General features: G+C 46.0%; 1 protein-coding gene across 1 annotated transcript in view; it reads right to left on the bottom strand.

The window, feature by feature from the left end:
* The window catches only part of DDX60 (DExD/H-box helicase 60), a 114,780-nt gene that overhangs the window by 26,969 nt on the left and 73,369 nt on the right, over positions 1 to 14,442 (bottom strand). The window contains exons 31-32 of the mRNA XM_048508734.1: positions 14,201 to 14,322; positions 11,045 to 11,192 (exon numbers count right to left, since the gene is read on the bottom strand). Of these exons, the coding sequence (XP_048364691.1) occupies positions 11,045 to 11,192; positions 14,201 to 14,322 (270 nt within the window). The remainder of the gene's footprint in view (positions 1 to 11,044; positions 11,193 to 14,200; positions 14,323 to 14,442) is intronic.

Genomic DNA, 14,442 nt, shown 5'->3' with positions numbered 1-14,442 from the left:
ACACACACATGCGCATACATAATACATGTATATATATAATTCATTGATAATAATATGTATTTATATCATACTCTATTGCTTTGATTGTCAGTGAAAAATCTCGAAGCATGTTGAAGGCATCCCCTTTATTTAACCTGAAAAACAAATTACAACAACATTTATTTCCGATTAAGTGGTTAACATATCATCTATCTTTATTTGGGAAGCAAACCTTACTAGTGCAACCACATTTCAAAGAACATTCACACTTTGGCAGTTTCCACACAGCCCAATAACAGCGCCCTAGAGACGGTAAAAACACCATCCCTGGGGCGCTGTTCACACAGCACGCGCTGCTACATTGCAGCAGTGCCATGCTTGTGCCACCCAAGCAGCACAAAAATGCCGCTTTTGAACCTCACTCAGGGAATGAGGTTTTTCAAAAGCAGCATCTTACACCCACTGCCATGCAAACAGCAGTGGGTGGAAGGCAGCGTTTTCCACGCGCCAGCCCAAAATGCCTCCTTACCTCCTACTGGCTTCTGTCGCTCTGTGGAGGCCAGGGGACACGCCTTCTGGCCTCCGTCCCTGCAGTCGTTGCTCTGGCCATGGGGGCATGTTCCCTGGCCTCTACAGAGTGACGGAAGCCAGGAGGAGGTAAGGGAGGGTATTCGACTGTGTCAGCCACATGCATTCTGCTCTGCTTGCTGCATTAGCCAACACAGGGCCATATTCGTAGCGAACGGGTCCCAGAGCTTGCATCAGCAAGAACCATGCTGATGCAGCCCCACTGCTCTGGCCATGAGGAAATGGCCTTAGAGTCACTTAGAATATTTGCAAACAAATGCTTGCTGGATTGCTAAATTAGATGAGTCCTTCCCATGTTGTCCTAAAGATTAATCATTAATTCTTAAAACTTGGTTGTGATGCTGGTATGAAAGGGATTAATCTGGGGATTATGCAACACTGGAATATGCAATACTGGAATATGCAACACACTTGTATAGTGTGTTTTGTAATCATATTTAGACAAGATAATTATGTAGTGTTTATATTTTATCATGATGAATTTATATCCACCCACCCCAAACTCCCAATTACCTGTTATCTCCCAACAGTGCTTTTAAGGAGCCATGCTTATAGAAATCAAGGGCATAAGCATTGAGTGGTAATTTTCTTCCAAGGTTGTCATATTTCTCAATCCAAAGCACAGGAGCATTACTAGCATTAACACCAAGAGTCCTAAATACTGCCTGGAAAACACGACCATCACATAACATTGATAGCATTTCACACTGGTATGTCTGTGTTTTCTTCTATAGTGATTTTCATATACCAATAAAAATGGGTAAATAGAATATGTATGAATTTCCATTTCATGACATGGCAACTGCACTTATAATAGTTACTCCAAAGAGCATTCCTAGTATGAAAAAATTCAGATCCCTCCTATGCAGAATTGGAAAATCTGCAGATATATTTTGCTTGTCATATTGGTTTTACAGAAGTAAAAAACAACAAACTAGTATAAATAATCGGTATGTTTTGGCAACTGGTTTCAGAAGTCACATCATCATGTTGACATTGATGTGGAAGACACTCTGGTATTTGGGCAAAAATGTTTTTACCAGTGATATGATGTCACCTCTGGAAGTGGTGTTAACATGCCAGCTGCAACCAGGGTGAGGTCTCAATTTATGACTAGTAAGACTCCTGCTGGCTGACTGAATGGTGCTGGGAGGAGGACATCTCCTGCCTCCAGTTGGGACCTGGTAACCCTAACAAATAATATTGTGACTCTACTCACATTCTAAACACACTTAACATGTACCAGGGAAGGTGTTAGCAGGCACTGTGACACATTGAGAAGTTGATTTATGGCTACCAATCTTGATCCTCTTTGATCTGAGATTGCAAATACCTTAACAGTCCAGGTGCTCAGGAGCAACAGCCACAGAAGGCCATTGCTTTCACATCCTGCATGTGAGCTCCCATTGGTACCTGGTGGGCCACTGCGAGTAGCAGAGAGCTGGACTAGATGGACTCTGGTCTGATCCAGCTGGCTTGTTCTTATGTTCTTATGTTCTTATGAGAACTCCAGCTGTACACTACATGACAAAATGTGGGGCATTTCAGTTTAATTTTAATGTCTGAAGTTACCATTTCTTGGAATTTTATCTGAGTGTCTATGAATACAAGTTTATAAAACCAAATGGAAAAAAGTCTGCATCTTCTGTAAACCAACCAACCAACAATAACAAAACAGCTGGTTAACAGTCAGGCTGATTTTGCACAGTAAAAACGCCTCGTGCTATATCCGGGAGCACAGCTGCTGCATCGTTCTTTAGCCTGCTGTTGACTTTGCACTGCTCCCCAGCTCTCCTCCACTTGCACTGCGAGGTCTTCGGCAATGTCTTCTATGCATGCGCAGGCAACCTCCATTTCCCACATTCTGATAGGCTGAATCTCCCCCCTCTCACTCCCCCCACTCACTTTCACCAATTTAATTGACACCGCACAAAACAGGCATTGGGAATCGGCGACCTCTTCCCCCCCATCTAAAATCCCAGCATGTGTTGTGATACTCCAACTCTTCCCCCCCCCCAGTCTAAATTGCAGTACTCCAGTGGTGGTGAACCTATGGTACGGGTGCCAGAGGTGGCACTCAGAGCCCTCTCTGTGGGCACATGCACACAGAGTTCATCATGTGTGGGGGAGAATCGGCCCCCTCCACACACACACATCTAGGCTGGCCTGGGCCGCTGGACTTGATGTGTGTGCATCTCAGCAAGCAGGGAGGACTCGGCTGGTGGGCCTGGTGCCTGTGCTCCAGGTGGCTGCTGCCAGGGGGAGGGGGGGCAGAGCCAGCAGACATGCTAGAGAGGTGCAGAGCGGTGCATGTGGGACTTGCTAGAGGCTACAGCAGGCTGGCCCCTGCTTGAGGGGGTTGTTCAGGTTAAATTGCCGCATTGGCACTTTGCGATAAATATGTGGGTTTTGGGTTGCAATTTAGGCACTCGGTCTCAAAAAGTTTCGCCATTACTGCAGTACTCCAACTCTTCTCCACCCCATCTAAACTCCTAGTTTAGAATCGCCGCCCTCCAGTTTGCAGCGGCTTCACATGCAGCTTTTCAGCAAGGTTTCTCAAGGTTTTTGCAAGGTTTTGCAAGATTTCTCCCTTCATGTTTTTTATTCCACTGCAAGGGGAGGGTGCCCATTCATTGATGGGACAGAGCAGCGAGGCAGGAAAAATGGTTTCATTCTGCTGCCAAGCAGCAGAAGCCACTGGAGCAACAGAGGTGCATTCCAAATGGTCCTCAACTTTTGCTGTTCTGGAAAGTCCCCTAGCAAAGTCGGGGGTGGTGCCGGTGCATCAGCATGGCAGAAACGCTGCAGCACTGGGTGCTGTGGGGAACTCCCCATTGTGCCAGGGCATTTCCCATGCCAACAACGGGGCATTTGTAAAGTGCAAAATCAGCCATAGTAATCTGTGTATGCAGGTGAAAAAAGGTATCAAACTGACGGAAATTTTCTGCCTCTAAAACAGGCTGGAAAAAAACCATCATGATATTTGATAGTCAAAAGTATCTTACTAAAAATAGTAAAAATACCTTCTCAACACTATGTATACTGAACAAATCTTGGTCCATCATTCCATACAGGCATGCAAACGGTGAGATCGTTGTTATTCTTTTAGTGCTTTTCATTAGATGAGATGCCAAGTCAGAATCTTCACAGGCTGTACCTGTAAAATCTTAAAAGAATGATTTGAAAGTTTGGCTGTGCCCAAATTCTCTTAATTTACTATTTGTATCAAAATCTTCGTCATAAAACGTAGTACCATCTCAAATAAGGAAGCCTTATTTTCATTTCAGGCCTTGGAAGAACTACCCCTTAACCTGAGCACTGTTCGCCTGATTACAGTGTTAATACCATGTCTTTTCTACACAATTTCTGTCCATATTGCCATTAAAATTTACATCAGTGTATTTTTTGGGGGTGGGGGGTTACCAACCTCCCAGACTGACCTGGGATTCTCCAGACTGCAGAGGTCAATTCTCTTGGGCCTGTTCTGAATGAGCCAGACACAGCTGCATACTGGCATAAATCACACTGGAGGAGCTTTGGGACTGCTTGCATGGTCCCATGTGGCCCTGAAGCTGCCACAGCCTGAAGAGGCACCTCCTGTGGAGCTCCGCAGGGATGGAGAGGCAGGGGTCGAAGGGCAGCAAGGGCATGCCCCCCTGTCCCTGTGGAGCTCCGCAGGGACAGAAAGTAAGTCAGGGAAACAATGGAGGTGCCTAAAAGCTGTTTCCCAAATGCCTCACTCATCGAGGGAGGCAGGAAAACAGGAATTCCCCGGCAGTTGGGGGGAGGGAAGCACAGTGTTGCCTCGATGTAGAGGTGGCAACTGTGCAAATGGGGCTCCTGGAATGGTGTTTTTACCATTCCAGAGGCGCTGTTTTTGGCCTGTGCGGAACGGGTCTTGGAGGAAACAGCAGCTTTGAAGGACAGACTTGATGACATGACACCACCACAAGCACACCTGCCTCTAAACCCTGCCCTCCTTAGTCACCATCATCAAATCTTCAGGAATTTCCCAACCCACAGTTGGCCGTGGCTTTCAGTCTGTCTGTCTTCAGGGATCCTTTCCCATTTAGTTTGTATGTTGAGGAGCCCCCAGCATGTTTGTTATAAATTCTTAGCACATTTTAAAACTATGTTTGTTCAAGTTTAAGAAGCCATTTTTTTTAGAATAAGGCATGTTGGCTATCCTATTTCCTCAGTAGTATGTGTGGCCATTTTGTGTAGTTACATATTGTAGAAAGAGATTGGTACTGTTGGGAAAACTATTTTCCAGGGATAGTTGTTCCAATCAATATTGATCTTTTCATAGAAATCCTTCAAAATTTATGAGAACATGAACACAATTTGCAAAGTATTGATATGATGAACATCATGAGTGAGGAGGAGAGGGGGCTTAAGATTTTCTCCTAATTGAGGGAGAAGCCAGGTGTTATATGCCTGTTTAATTCCCTCCCGGTTCCAAACTCTGCTCCAAGCACTGCCCTCAAATCTTCAGAATTTTTCAGTCAGAGTTAACCATCCTAATACTGGCTAGTATAATGGACTTCATTTAGAAATATCTGAGTTTGAAAATTTGAGCCCAGCCTTTGTTGGGAAGGGCAGGATACAAATATAATAAACACATAAACTCTCACTAAGGAAAATGATTAGCTGCTTATAACTTTGCAGTATCTCCTGGTCAAAGTAGGCCTAAGAAGATCTGGATTCAAATGTCCACTCAACCATAAGCCCGCTGGGTGAATCGAAGCTCTCTCAGCCTTAACTACTTCACTGAACTACTCTCTCAGCCTTAACTACTTCACTGAGTTACTGCAAAGAGTCATCTGAGGGGGAAAAAAATATACCACCCTGAAGTCATTGCAGAGGCATATCCGGAGAAAATCATGCCTAGGACCCGGCCTGCTCCAGCGCCTCATGCACCCCACTTACTGCCACCAGGAGGGGCACTGGAGCAGGCCTGGCCCTGAATGCCATTTTCTCCCAGTCAGCCACTGCCTGGCACCTGCTGTAAGCCCACCGCAGGGCACCCCTTAGGGCTGGGCCGAGGCTGTCTGGCATTCTCCCAGCCATGCCCAGTCCCCGCAGCCTCATTGAGGGGCCAGCAGGGCAGGGGGCCCAGCAGCTGCAGGGGCCGGCAACAGCCAGGGCACTACCCACGGGGCCTTACCGTAGCCCAGGAGAACACCAGATGGCCTCAGCCTGGCCCCAAGGGCACCCGGCGGCAGGATCGCATTCTCCCGGGCCACGACAAGGTCCCAGGGGGAGGCACTCCAGATGTCTCTGGTCCCTGCAGCTGCTGGCCCTGTCGGCCCCTTACCAAGGCTGTGGGGGCTGGCGACAGACGGGGCACCTCCCCCAGGGCCTTGTTGCAGCCTGAGACCAGCAGTGGGGGGTGGGGCGATTTTGCACCCCCTCACGTGGCACTTGGAGACATGGGACCACCCATGTCCTTCTGGCAGATACGCCACTGGGTCCTTGTAGGTTTGCCAAGTGCCCCTAGCACCCAGTGAGGAAGGTGTAGAGTGGGTGGGGTCTTACCAGTTGTAAAATGTAACCCTGCCCTGTATACCCTATCTTATGAAATATTGGATTTCATATTGTTTCTCATGCTATGTGCTGCAAAATGCCAGTTTCCTTGTTTGTATGGGTGGATAGCAGAGTGTCCAAGATGAAAGCAAGCCTAAGGCAAAACAATCTGTGTGCAAATCTATGAGTTACTCCAGGCAATTATCTGGATGTCTCATAACAAGGACATGCATCTTTGATTATCTCCCCCTGCCAGAGTACTTCGTTAACATAATGGAGTCTGTAGAACTCCTGAGCACCACACCTCGCTAAGCTGTTTCTTTGGAAGTCCCTGACACTGTGCCTTTGAGGAAACATTTCTCAAACAATTGCTGATTTCTTGCATTTCCCCCACCTTTCAGATACAATCTCCCTAACAACAAGATCCCGTCCTAAATCACTCAAGCCTCAGCTAAATTTAAATACTTAAGGCAGAGACTTTAGGAAGTGCCTCTGCATAAAGCCTTTCAGAGTGACTGATGTAATCTAGGACCAATTGGCCCCATTGTCCCAGGAAGTAGATCAATAGATAGAGCTGCTAATTAGCTCAGCCCTGCAACCAGCATAGAAACAAGAAACGAAACCTAATGCAAAGGGTCTCCTTTTCCTGCCAAACCAGCGATCCACCCTATAAAAGTCCTGCACACCTTAAGCTCATGGCTCATTGCTAACTTGAACCTCCCTTGGTCTTGTTGGTGTGAGACACGAATTCGTTCTTCACCTGGATTCAGATGCTGGTCATTTGAAGCCTTGCCTTCTCCAAGATCTTCTTCAGCTGAATTTAAGTAACGTATAAGTCCCCTGCTTCCCCAAATCCCATACTATCATCCCACCTATCTTTTCCTCCCTATCTATATTAGGAACTGTGTGTATGTGCCTTAACAGCTCACTGTGTGATTATTTGCAACCAAAACTTATATAAAAATATTTAAACTTCAATTTGGTCTTTTGTGAATTCTCTGCAGATACGTTTCAAGCCGTTTCTGGTATACATAGTCTAAAAAGATCCCTACCCAACCTGCCTCTAGTATTGCCAAGCCGAGTTATTTTCCCCATTGCTACTTTAAGATATTTGTGTGCTGTTACACTCTTAGCAGCTGGTGGAGATTCCTTAAAAATACGTTCACAACCTGTGAAAGCTGGGTAACAAAAATGAGGCCTTCACATTGACATTTTTATGTTGCTGATGACAGAGGAGATGCTCTGATATTTGGGCAAAAACTCTATAGTAGAACCTGTTTTGTCATCTATGTCAAGACCTAGGTCTTATTTTATACTTGGTAAAAGCCCCACTGGCCAGCTGGATGATGTCGGGTGGAAGGGGCCCAAGCAGAGGTTCCCCACCCATGGAGGGGATCTGGCAACTGTAAGTCCTTGGCAGCAGGGCAGGACAAAAAACAAAGTATTCTAGAACAAAAACAAAGAAACAGAAACAGAAACATTTACTTGTGCAATGGTCTAACTTTTCTAGATTCAGGGTCCACTTTTAATCTACAGGAAGCAGTATGGAGAGTAGTAGTAAATCCTTTCAAAAACTGGCAAAACAAAGAGTGGGTATTTGGAGACTCACACCGCACTTAAGAGTCCTGACCCATGGAATAAAGACCACTGTACTACAGTGATGTCCTACATTGATCACCTATTATTTGTAAATGCTTGGTGGTAGGTCATGAATTACAGAACATTCTTTTTAAAAATAGAAATGTTAAAGGAATAATCTATACTACACTATTCACACCCGCACATATTTGTGCTTCTTCCCCATCATAAAATTCAGTGGGTGACCCTAGGTCAGTCACTGTCACTCAAATCCTTGAAGAAATATGATAGGAAAATAAACAATGTCCTTCTTGAACAGGTCAATCATTTTAAATACCTTGGCCTTCTTTTTTCACACAATCTTTCATGGATCCCCCATAAAAAAGCAATACTTACCCAGTCATTATCTAGCACTTCTGGAATCCTCCGTTTTTTCTATGCGTAACCTGGGGGTCCACCTGGATTCGTCTCTTTCTATGGAGACCCAGGTGGCCCATATAACCCGGGTTGCCTTTTTCCATCTTCGCCAGGCCCGGCGGCTGGCCCCCTTCCTCTTCCAAGCGGACCTAGCCACTGTGATCCACGCAACGGTCACCTCCAGGCTAGACTATTGTAATTCGCTCTACGCTGGCCTTTGGCGCTCGATCCGGAGATTGAAACTGGTCCAACATGCGCCGGCGCGCCTGCTCACAGGCAGCGCCAGTTGGGACCATATTCAGCCTCCGTGCTTCTGCGCTCGCACTACATTGGCTCCCAGTAGAGCGTTCCTCGGATCGTTTTCAAGGTGTTGGTGTTGACCTTTTAAGGCCCTTACGCGGCCTTGGGACCCTCGTGATCTTCGAGACCGCGATCACCCCCATATATGTTCCTTCTACACGGGCCTCTTCTGCTCTGCTCGGGTAGAGGCCAATCTTACTGGTGTATTGGGTCCCTTGGCCTTCGATGATGCGGCTGGTCTCCACACCGGCCAGGGCCTTTACAGCCCCTGGCCTCCGGCCTGGTGGAACGCTCTCCCACTGAAGCTGTTCGGGCCCTGCGACCTTGGTGCAGTTCCCAGGGCCTGCAAGACGGAGCTGTTCCGGCCGGCCTCTGGAGAGTCCAGCCGCTGATGGTGCCTTTCCTCGCTGGCTATCTCTTCCGTTGGCCCCCCCCTTCCGCCTGGCATTCCCTTTCGCTGGCTCTTCCACGGGCCTCTACACCTGGGCCTATAACATCTATCTAGGAACCTACCGCTTCTCTCTCCCCTGGGGTGGAAGAATTTAATATTAGGCACCGGGCGCCACCTACACCTATGCCTATATTTATTTTACATTTAAATGCTAATGTTTAGCTAGTTTTCGCTGCTTTTATAAGTTTTAGCCTATTTATGATGTTTTAAAATTGTATTTATTATCTGCTGTACACCGCCCAGAGCCCCTCGGGGATGGGGCGGTCTAGAAGCCCAAAGTATAAATAAATAAATAAATATAGCAGAGGGCACTCTTTTATTCCTGATGCATTAAAGATTTTTAATGCAAAGATTGAATCCCAATTACTTTATGGGGCTCCAATCTGGATACAAGCTGTCAACCATTCACTCAATTCTCTCCAATCCATATTTTTCCACAAAATTATTGGATTACCTAACTGTGTCCCCTATGCAGCCCTATGGTTGGAACTTGGGCAAAATTCCTTGGTACTTAAAGCCTGTCTTAGAGCTTTTAGATTTTGGCTGCGTGTTCATTATCTTCCATATGAACATTCCCTTGTTTCCTTAATGCTCTCAAACACACAGGCTAACCCCTGGTTTTCTCTGATCGAAAATAAAATTGTGTCTATTGGATTGTCTCTTGAATCACTCTACTCTCTTTCCTGCTCAGTAGCCACAAACCCGTACTACCGCTAAAGACCGACTCTTTAGATTGAGAATTTTCAGAACTATAGTTCCTAGCAGCTAAAAAAAAGGACTTGCTCTCCCACACAATTCTTTTATTCCCATTCTGAGCAGGGTCGCAATGATGGCCCAATTAACTTATATTTTCTAACTAACCCCTGCTCTGGAAGGAGAGCTCCTTCACAATTGCTAGATTCAATGTCATGCCATCTGCCTTACTACATGGCAGGTTTAATAACCTGGAAAAATCTAAAAGGTTATGTAGTTGTTATTCTAACGTAGTTGAAACATTGACTCACCAGCTATTACATTGAACTAAATTTGCTAAAATTAGATCTAAATATGTCAATCTACATCCTCTCTTCCAATCTGAGTTAACAGATTTGATTAGATTATTTCTCTTGTTGAATAACTCTGATTCTGTTTTTCGTGAACAGGTTGAAAGCTTTGTTACGGAAATAATTCAGAGCCAGTAACAATATGTATTTATCTGAGGCTATCCTTTTTGCTTTTAAAATGTTTTTGTTTGCTGTGTTTTGTTGCTTTTGTTTAAAAATCTGGAATCTGGCGCTACAGAAGGTTTAAAATCTGGACTCTATCACTAAACAGCCCTATCTATGAAAGGGTGAGGGGACACAATGGGAGAGTTTAAATATGTCTAAGCCCTCCCTGAAGGGGAGGGAGGGAAGGGGTGGCATGCAAGGGAAGAAGAGGGAGGGGTGGCATGCAAGGGAAGAAGAGGGAGGGGTGGCATGCAAGGGAGGGGGAGGGAAGGGTGGCATGCAAGGGAGGGGAGGGAGGTGGAAGGGCCCGGTGCATCTGATGATTATCGATGGCTCCACCCTAATCTCTAACGGAGGGAGGGGAGGGGAGGGAGGAGAGGGGAGGGAGGAGAGGGGTGGCATGCAAGGGAGGGGAGGGGTGGCATGCAAGGGAGGGGAGGGGTGGCATGCAAGGGGAGGGGAGGGGTGGTATGCAAGGGAGGGGAGGGAGAGGTGGCATGCAAGGGAGGGGAGGGATGGGGTGGCATGCAAGGGAGGAAAGGGAGGGGTGGCATGCAAGGGAGGGGAGGGATGGGGTGGCATGCAAGGGAGGGGAGGGAGGGGTGGCATGCAAGGGAGGGGAGGGGTGGCATGCAAGGGAGGGGAGGGGTGGCATGCAAGGGGAGGGGAGGGGTGGCATGCAAGGGAGGGGAGGGGTGGCATGCAAGGGGAGGGGAGGGGTGGGGTGGCATGCAAGGGAGGGGAGGGATGGGGTGGCATGCAAGGGAGGGGAGGGAGGGGTGGCATGCAAGGGAGGGGAGGGAGGGGTGGCATGCAAGGGAGGGGAGGAAGGGGGAAGGCCAATAAAGGCTTTGCTTTGCTTTGCTTGCACTGTCACTCAACCTAACTTAGCTGAAAAAATCTTTATGAATAAAATGAAAGAGGTAGACTATGTATTGCCCTGAACTCTTTATAAGGGCAGGATAAAAAATGATAGATAAATGTATGATTGCATTACCTAAGTTTGACAACGGAAGGTGATATTCTTGTTCCATGTCAGCCAGTTTGGCAGCACTGAGAAGAAAGCAACCAAAGTTGTTTTCTATTTTACTGTTATACGCTTTCACTGCAGCAGCAAATTCCTCAGGAAGATCCTCCAGAAACACCTGCAAAAACCACACAAATCTATATACCTTAGGAGTCTCTCATTTTAGTAATTACTCTCTTGGCCAGCTCTTCCCGTTCCCCCTTCCCCCAATATTGAATTCTATTTATGTCCAACAATACTTTTTCAGAGATGGCTGTAGGTACACTAATTATACCAACAAAGGACTCATACACAGTATCTGATGGTATACCATACTGCAGATTATATTACTTTTTCTAAGAGCTGATACATTTTTCCATGAGTTAGTTCCCCCACTATGGCTCAGATCTTCTAAGAGGCAGACATGCACTGATGGGAACTAAGTTTCTAAGTATACTGGATCATAATTTGCATGAGAAAATAACACAAAGCAAGGAGCATTTTTGGCCACCCCATGTCATTTTCTCAACCTGAGATGCATATGCATAGAGAACCCCAACCCACCTCATGGCAAGTCATACTGTGTAGTAGACTTCTACATATTGTTTGTGATGACATGTAGATTAGAGTTGGGAAGGAAAGATGGGCACTAAAAGCTCAGCTACATTTTAGACTTTCATTTTTTTTAACTTGTAGATAGCTCTTCTCTTTGAAGTTGCATGACTGCAACTATGCACAGATACCATGTGATACCAACTCCAAGGGGGGGGCAGGCTTGAAGGTCTCCCAGAATTGATCTCCAGACAACAAAGACCAGTTGCTCTGGAGAAAACGATTGCTTTGGAAGGTGAATTATATATTATTATGCTCTGCTGATGTCCCTCTTGACCCCAAACCCTACCTCCATCCCCCAATTACTTGGAATTTCCCAACCTGGAGTTGGCAACACTATACATACCCAACGGTGTGTGCAGTACTAATACAACTACTCAATGTGACATCACCAAACCCAATTCAGTGACATTGCTGTGCTTCCACATGTGACATCATCAGGAACATGACAACATCCCATGTCCCATGTCCCCTTCCTATTAAATTTCTGGGTCTGTCCAAGAGAACCATCAAGGAACTCACTCCTAATATCAGTTGATGCACATAGATCAGCAATTAGAGCAGCTAAAACAGATCTTTCTACCATTTACCCCCACCCTAAAGCAGCCATTTTCTCCAGAAGTACTTATATCTGTAGTCTGGTGATCAATTATAATTCTGGCATATATAGTGAAGATGGGAGCAGATAAAAGGTGGGTTAACTGATGGGTTGGAAAGAGAGATGAAAACAGTAAGAGAGGCTGCCAGGAGAAAGGAAAGTTGGAGAAGGGTAACAAAAGAAAATAAGATGCCCCCCACAAGTTCCTGCATATCCCCCATGCTATTATGGTATTCTAACAGCACAGTCCAGAACAGATTTACACTCTTCAATGGATTTAACATTGTATAATTCTGCTTAAGATTGTAAGCCACTCTGTCATGAAAACAACCAGAACAAAGGTAGCTTATAACAAAATAAATAAAAACAATATGACAATAAAATCTATGAAGCTCCTGTTTTATGTAATTTCACAGTTTATGGCATCAGCTAAGGATGGCTTTGTGCAAGTGTTTACCAAATGCACTTGTAGAAGCATGGGTTCTAGCAACAGAGTCCCTGGATGAGTTCAGTATGTGGGCAGCAACATACAGGAGATGCAGTCTTTCTGGTCCAGGTGAAGTAAAAACCAGCACTTTCAACTGAGTAACAAAACAACCTGGGAACCAGCATAGTATAACATGCTTATTTTGGACAGCCTTAGTTAACATTCTGGTTGCTGCATTCAGAAGCTGCTGAAGTTTCTCAGCTATTAGTGGTTCTACATTGAGCTCATTACAGTAGTACAATATGAGTGTTATTAAGACATGTGTAAATGTGGCCAGGTGTCACAGCCCAGCTGGGCTTAGCTATGGCAGATGTCTCTGAGGACTTCTCAGCGGACAAATGAGACACTGGCATTACACCTTTCCTCAGCCATTGGCAGAGGTACTAGAGGATGAGGGGATAGTTCATGCAGGACCAGACTCACAGCTGCAGCCAGGCATAGGCACAGAAGCCCCTCAGCCCCCTGGCACCAAACCAGATGCAAGGGACCTGACACTGGCATCTTTTGACCCTCAGAAGCAGTGCAGGAGAAAGCTGTACAGCGACTTGTATGAGAGGAGACACAGTGCTTGCCTGGCTGCTCAGTGTCTCCAGGCAGTGGCGTAGAGGTTAAGAGCTCATGTATCTAATCTGGAGGAACCGGGTTTGATTCCCAGCTCTGCTGCCTGACCTGTGGAGGCTTATCTGGGGAATTCAGATTAGCCTGTACACTCCCACACACGCCAGCTGGGTGACCTTGGGCTAGACACAGCTTCTCGGAGCTTTCTCAGCCCCACCTACCTCAGTTTGTTGTGAGGGGGGAAGGGCAAGGAGATTGTAAGCCCCTTTGAGTCTCCTGCAGGAGAGAAAGGTGGGATATAAATCCAAACTCTTCTTCTTCTTCAGGCCTCAGCTATGACCAGGAGTGCTTTCGGGAGCAGGTCTGATGCATGAGCCAGGTGCATAACATCTCCAGCTGCTAGGTGAGCATCTGGCTTAATAGAAGCCAAAGAAGAAATGTCCTGTGGTAGCAACATCTCTACCACATGCCTGTACAAATGACTGCTTTGCTGAACACTGAGTCTCCTGATCCTGCCTTGTGCTATGGCTCCTGCTTGCTTGTCTCTTGATATGTTTTTGCTTTGTGCACTTGTCATCAGGTCTGACTTTAGCAAGAATGGGTGTAGCTGGCATATAGTCTTAGCTGGTTAAAAGTCCTTCCTACCACCTCCACTCTCTGTTTAAGAAGCATCCTGAAACTAAAAACCTGCTGTTTCAGAGAGAACATAACCCTGCTCTGAAGAGGCTATACACATGTCCCAGTTTAGCATTATATACAATCCATAGGACCTCTGATTTACTTGGAATAAGTTTCAATCCATTCAGTTACCAGCACTTCATCCACATATTAGGAAAGTGTGAAAATAGGGCACAAAGCCTTTACTGTTGGGAAGCAACTTTTCTACCTTTACCTTTGACTGGACAAATGTTTTCTTAAATTTTGTGAGAAAGGGTGGTAGATGTCTCCTTCCAAAGAGGTGTGCAAGCACCAGCACTAATGTTTGCATTACATCCTCAGAAAAAATAGCTGAACCTGTATAAGATAGAATGTATATCTGTTCCATATGTTCGATAAGACAAATTAATGTAAACATTACAGCCTCAATCCAGACCTCCATACATTATGCGTGCAGTAATGCCTTGAAGTCTCTTC

This window comes from Sphaerodactylus townsendi, linkage group LG10 (genome assembly GCF_021028975.2).
Source record: "Sphaerodactylus townsendi isolate TG3544 linkage group LG10, MPM_Stown_v2.3, whole genome shotgun sequence".
Lineage (NCBI taxonomy): Eukaryota > Metazoa > Chordata > Lepidosauria > Squamata > Sphaerodactylidae > Sphaerodactylus > Sphaerodactylus townsendi.
The sequence above is the reverse complement of the archived record's forward strand: the minus strand, read 5'-3'. Positions and strand labels throughout refer to the sequence as shown.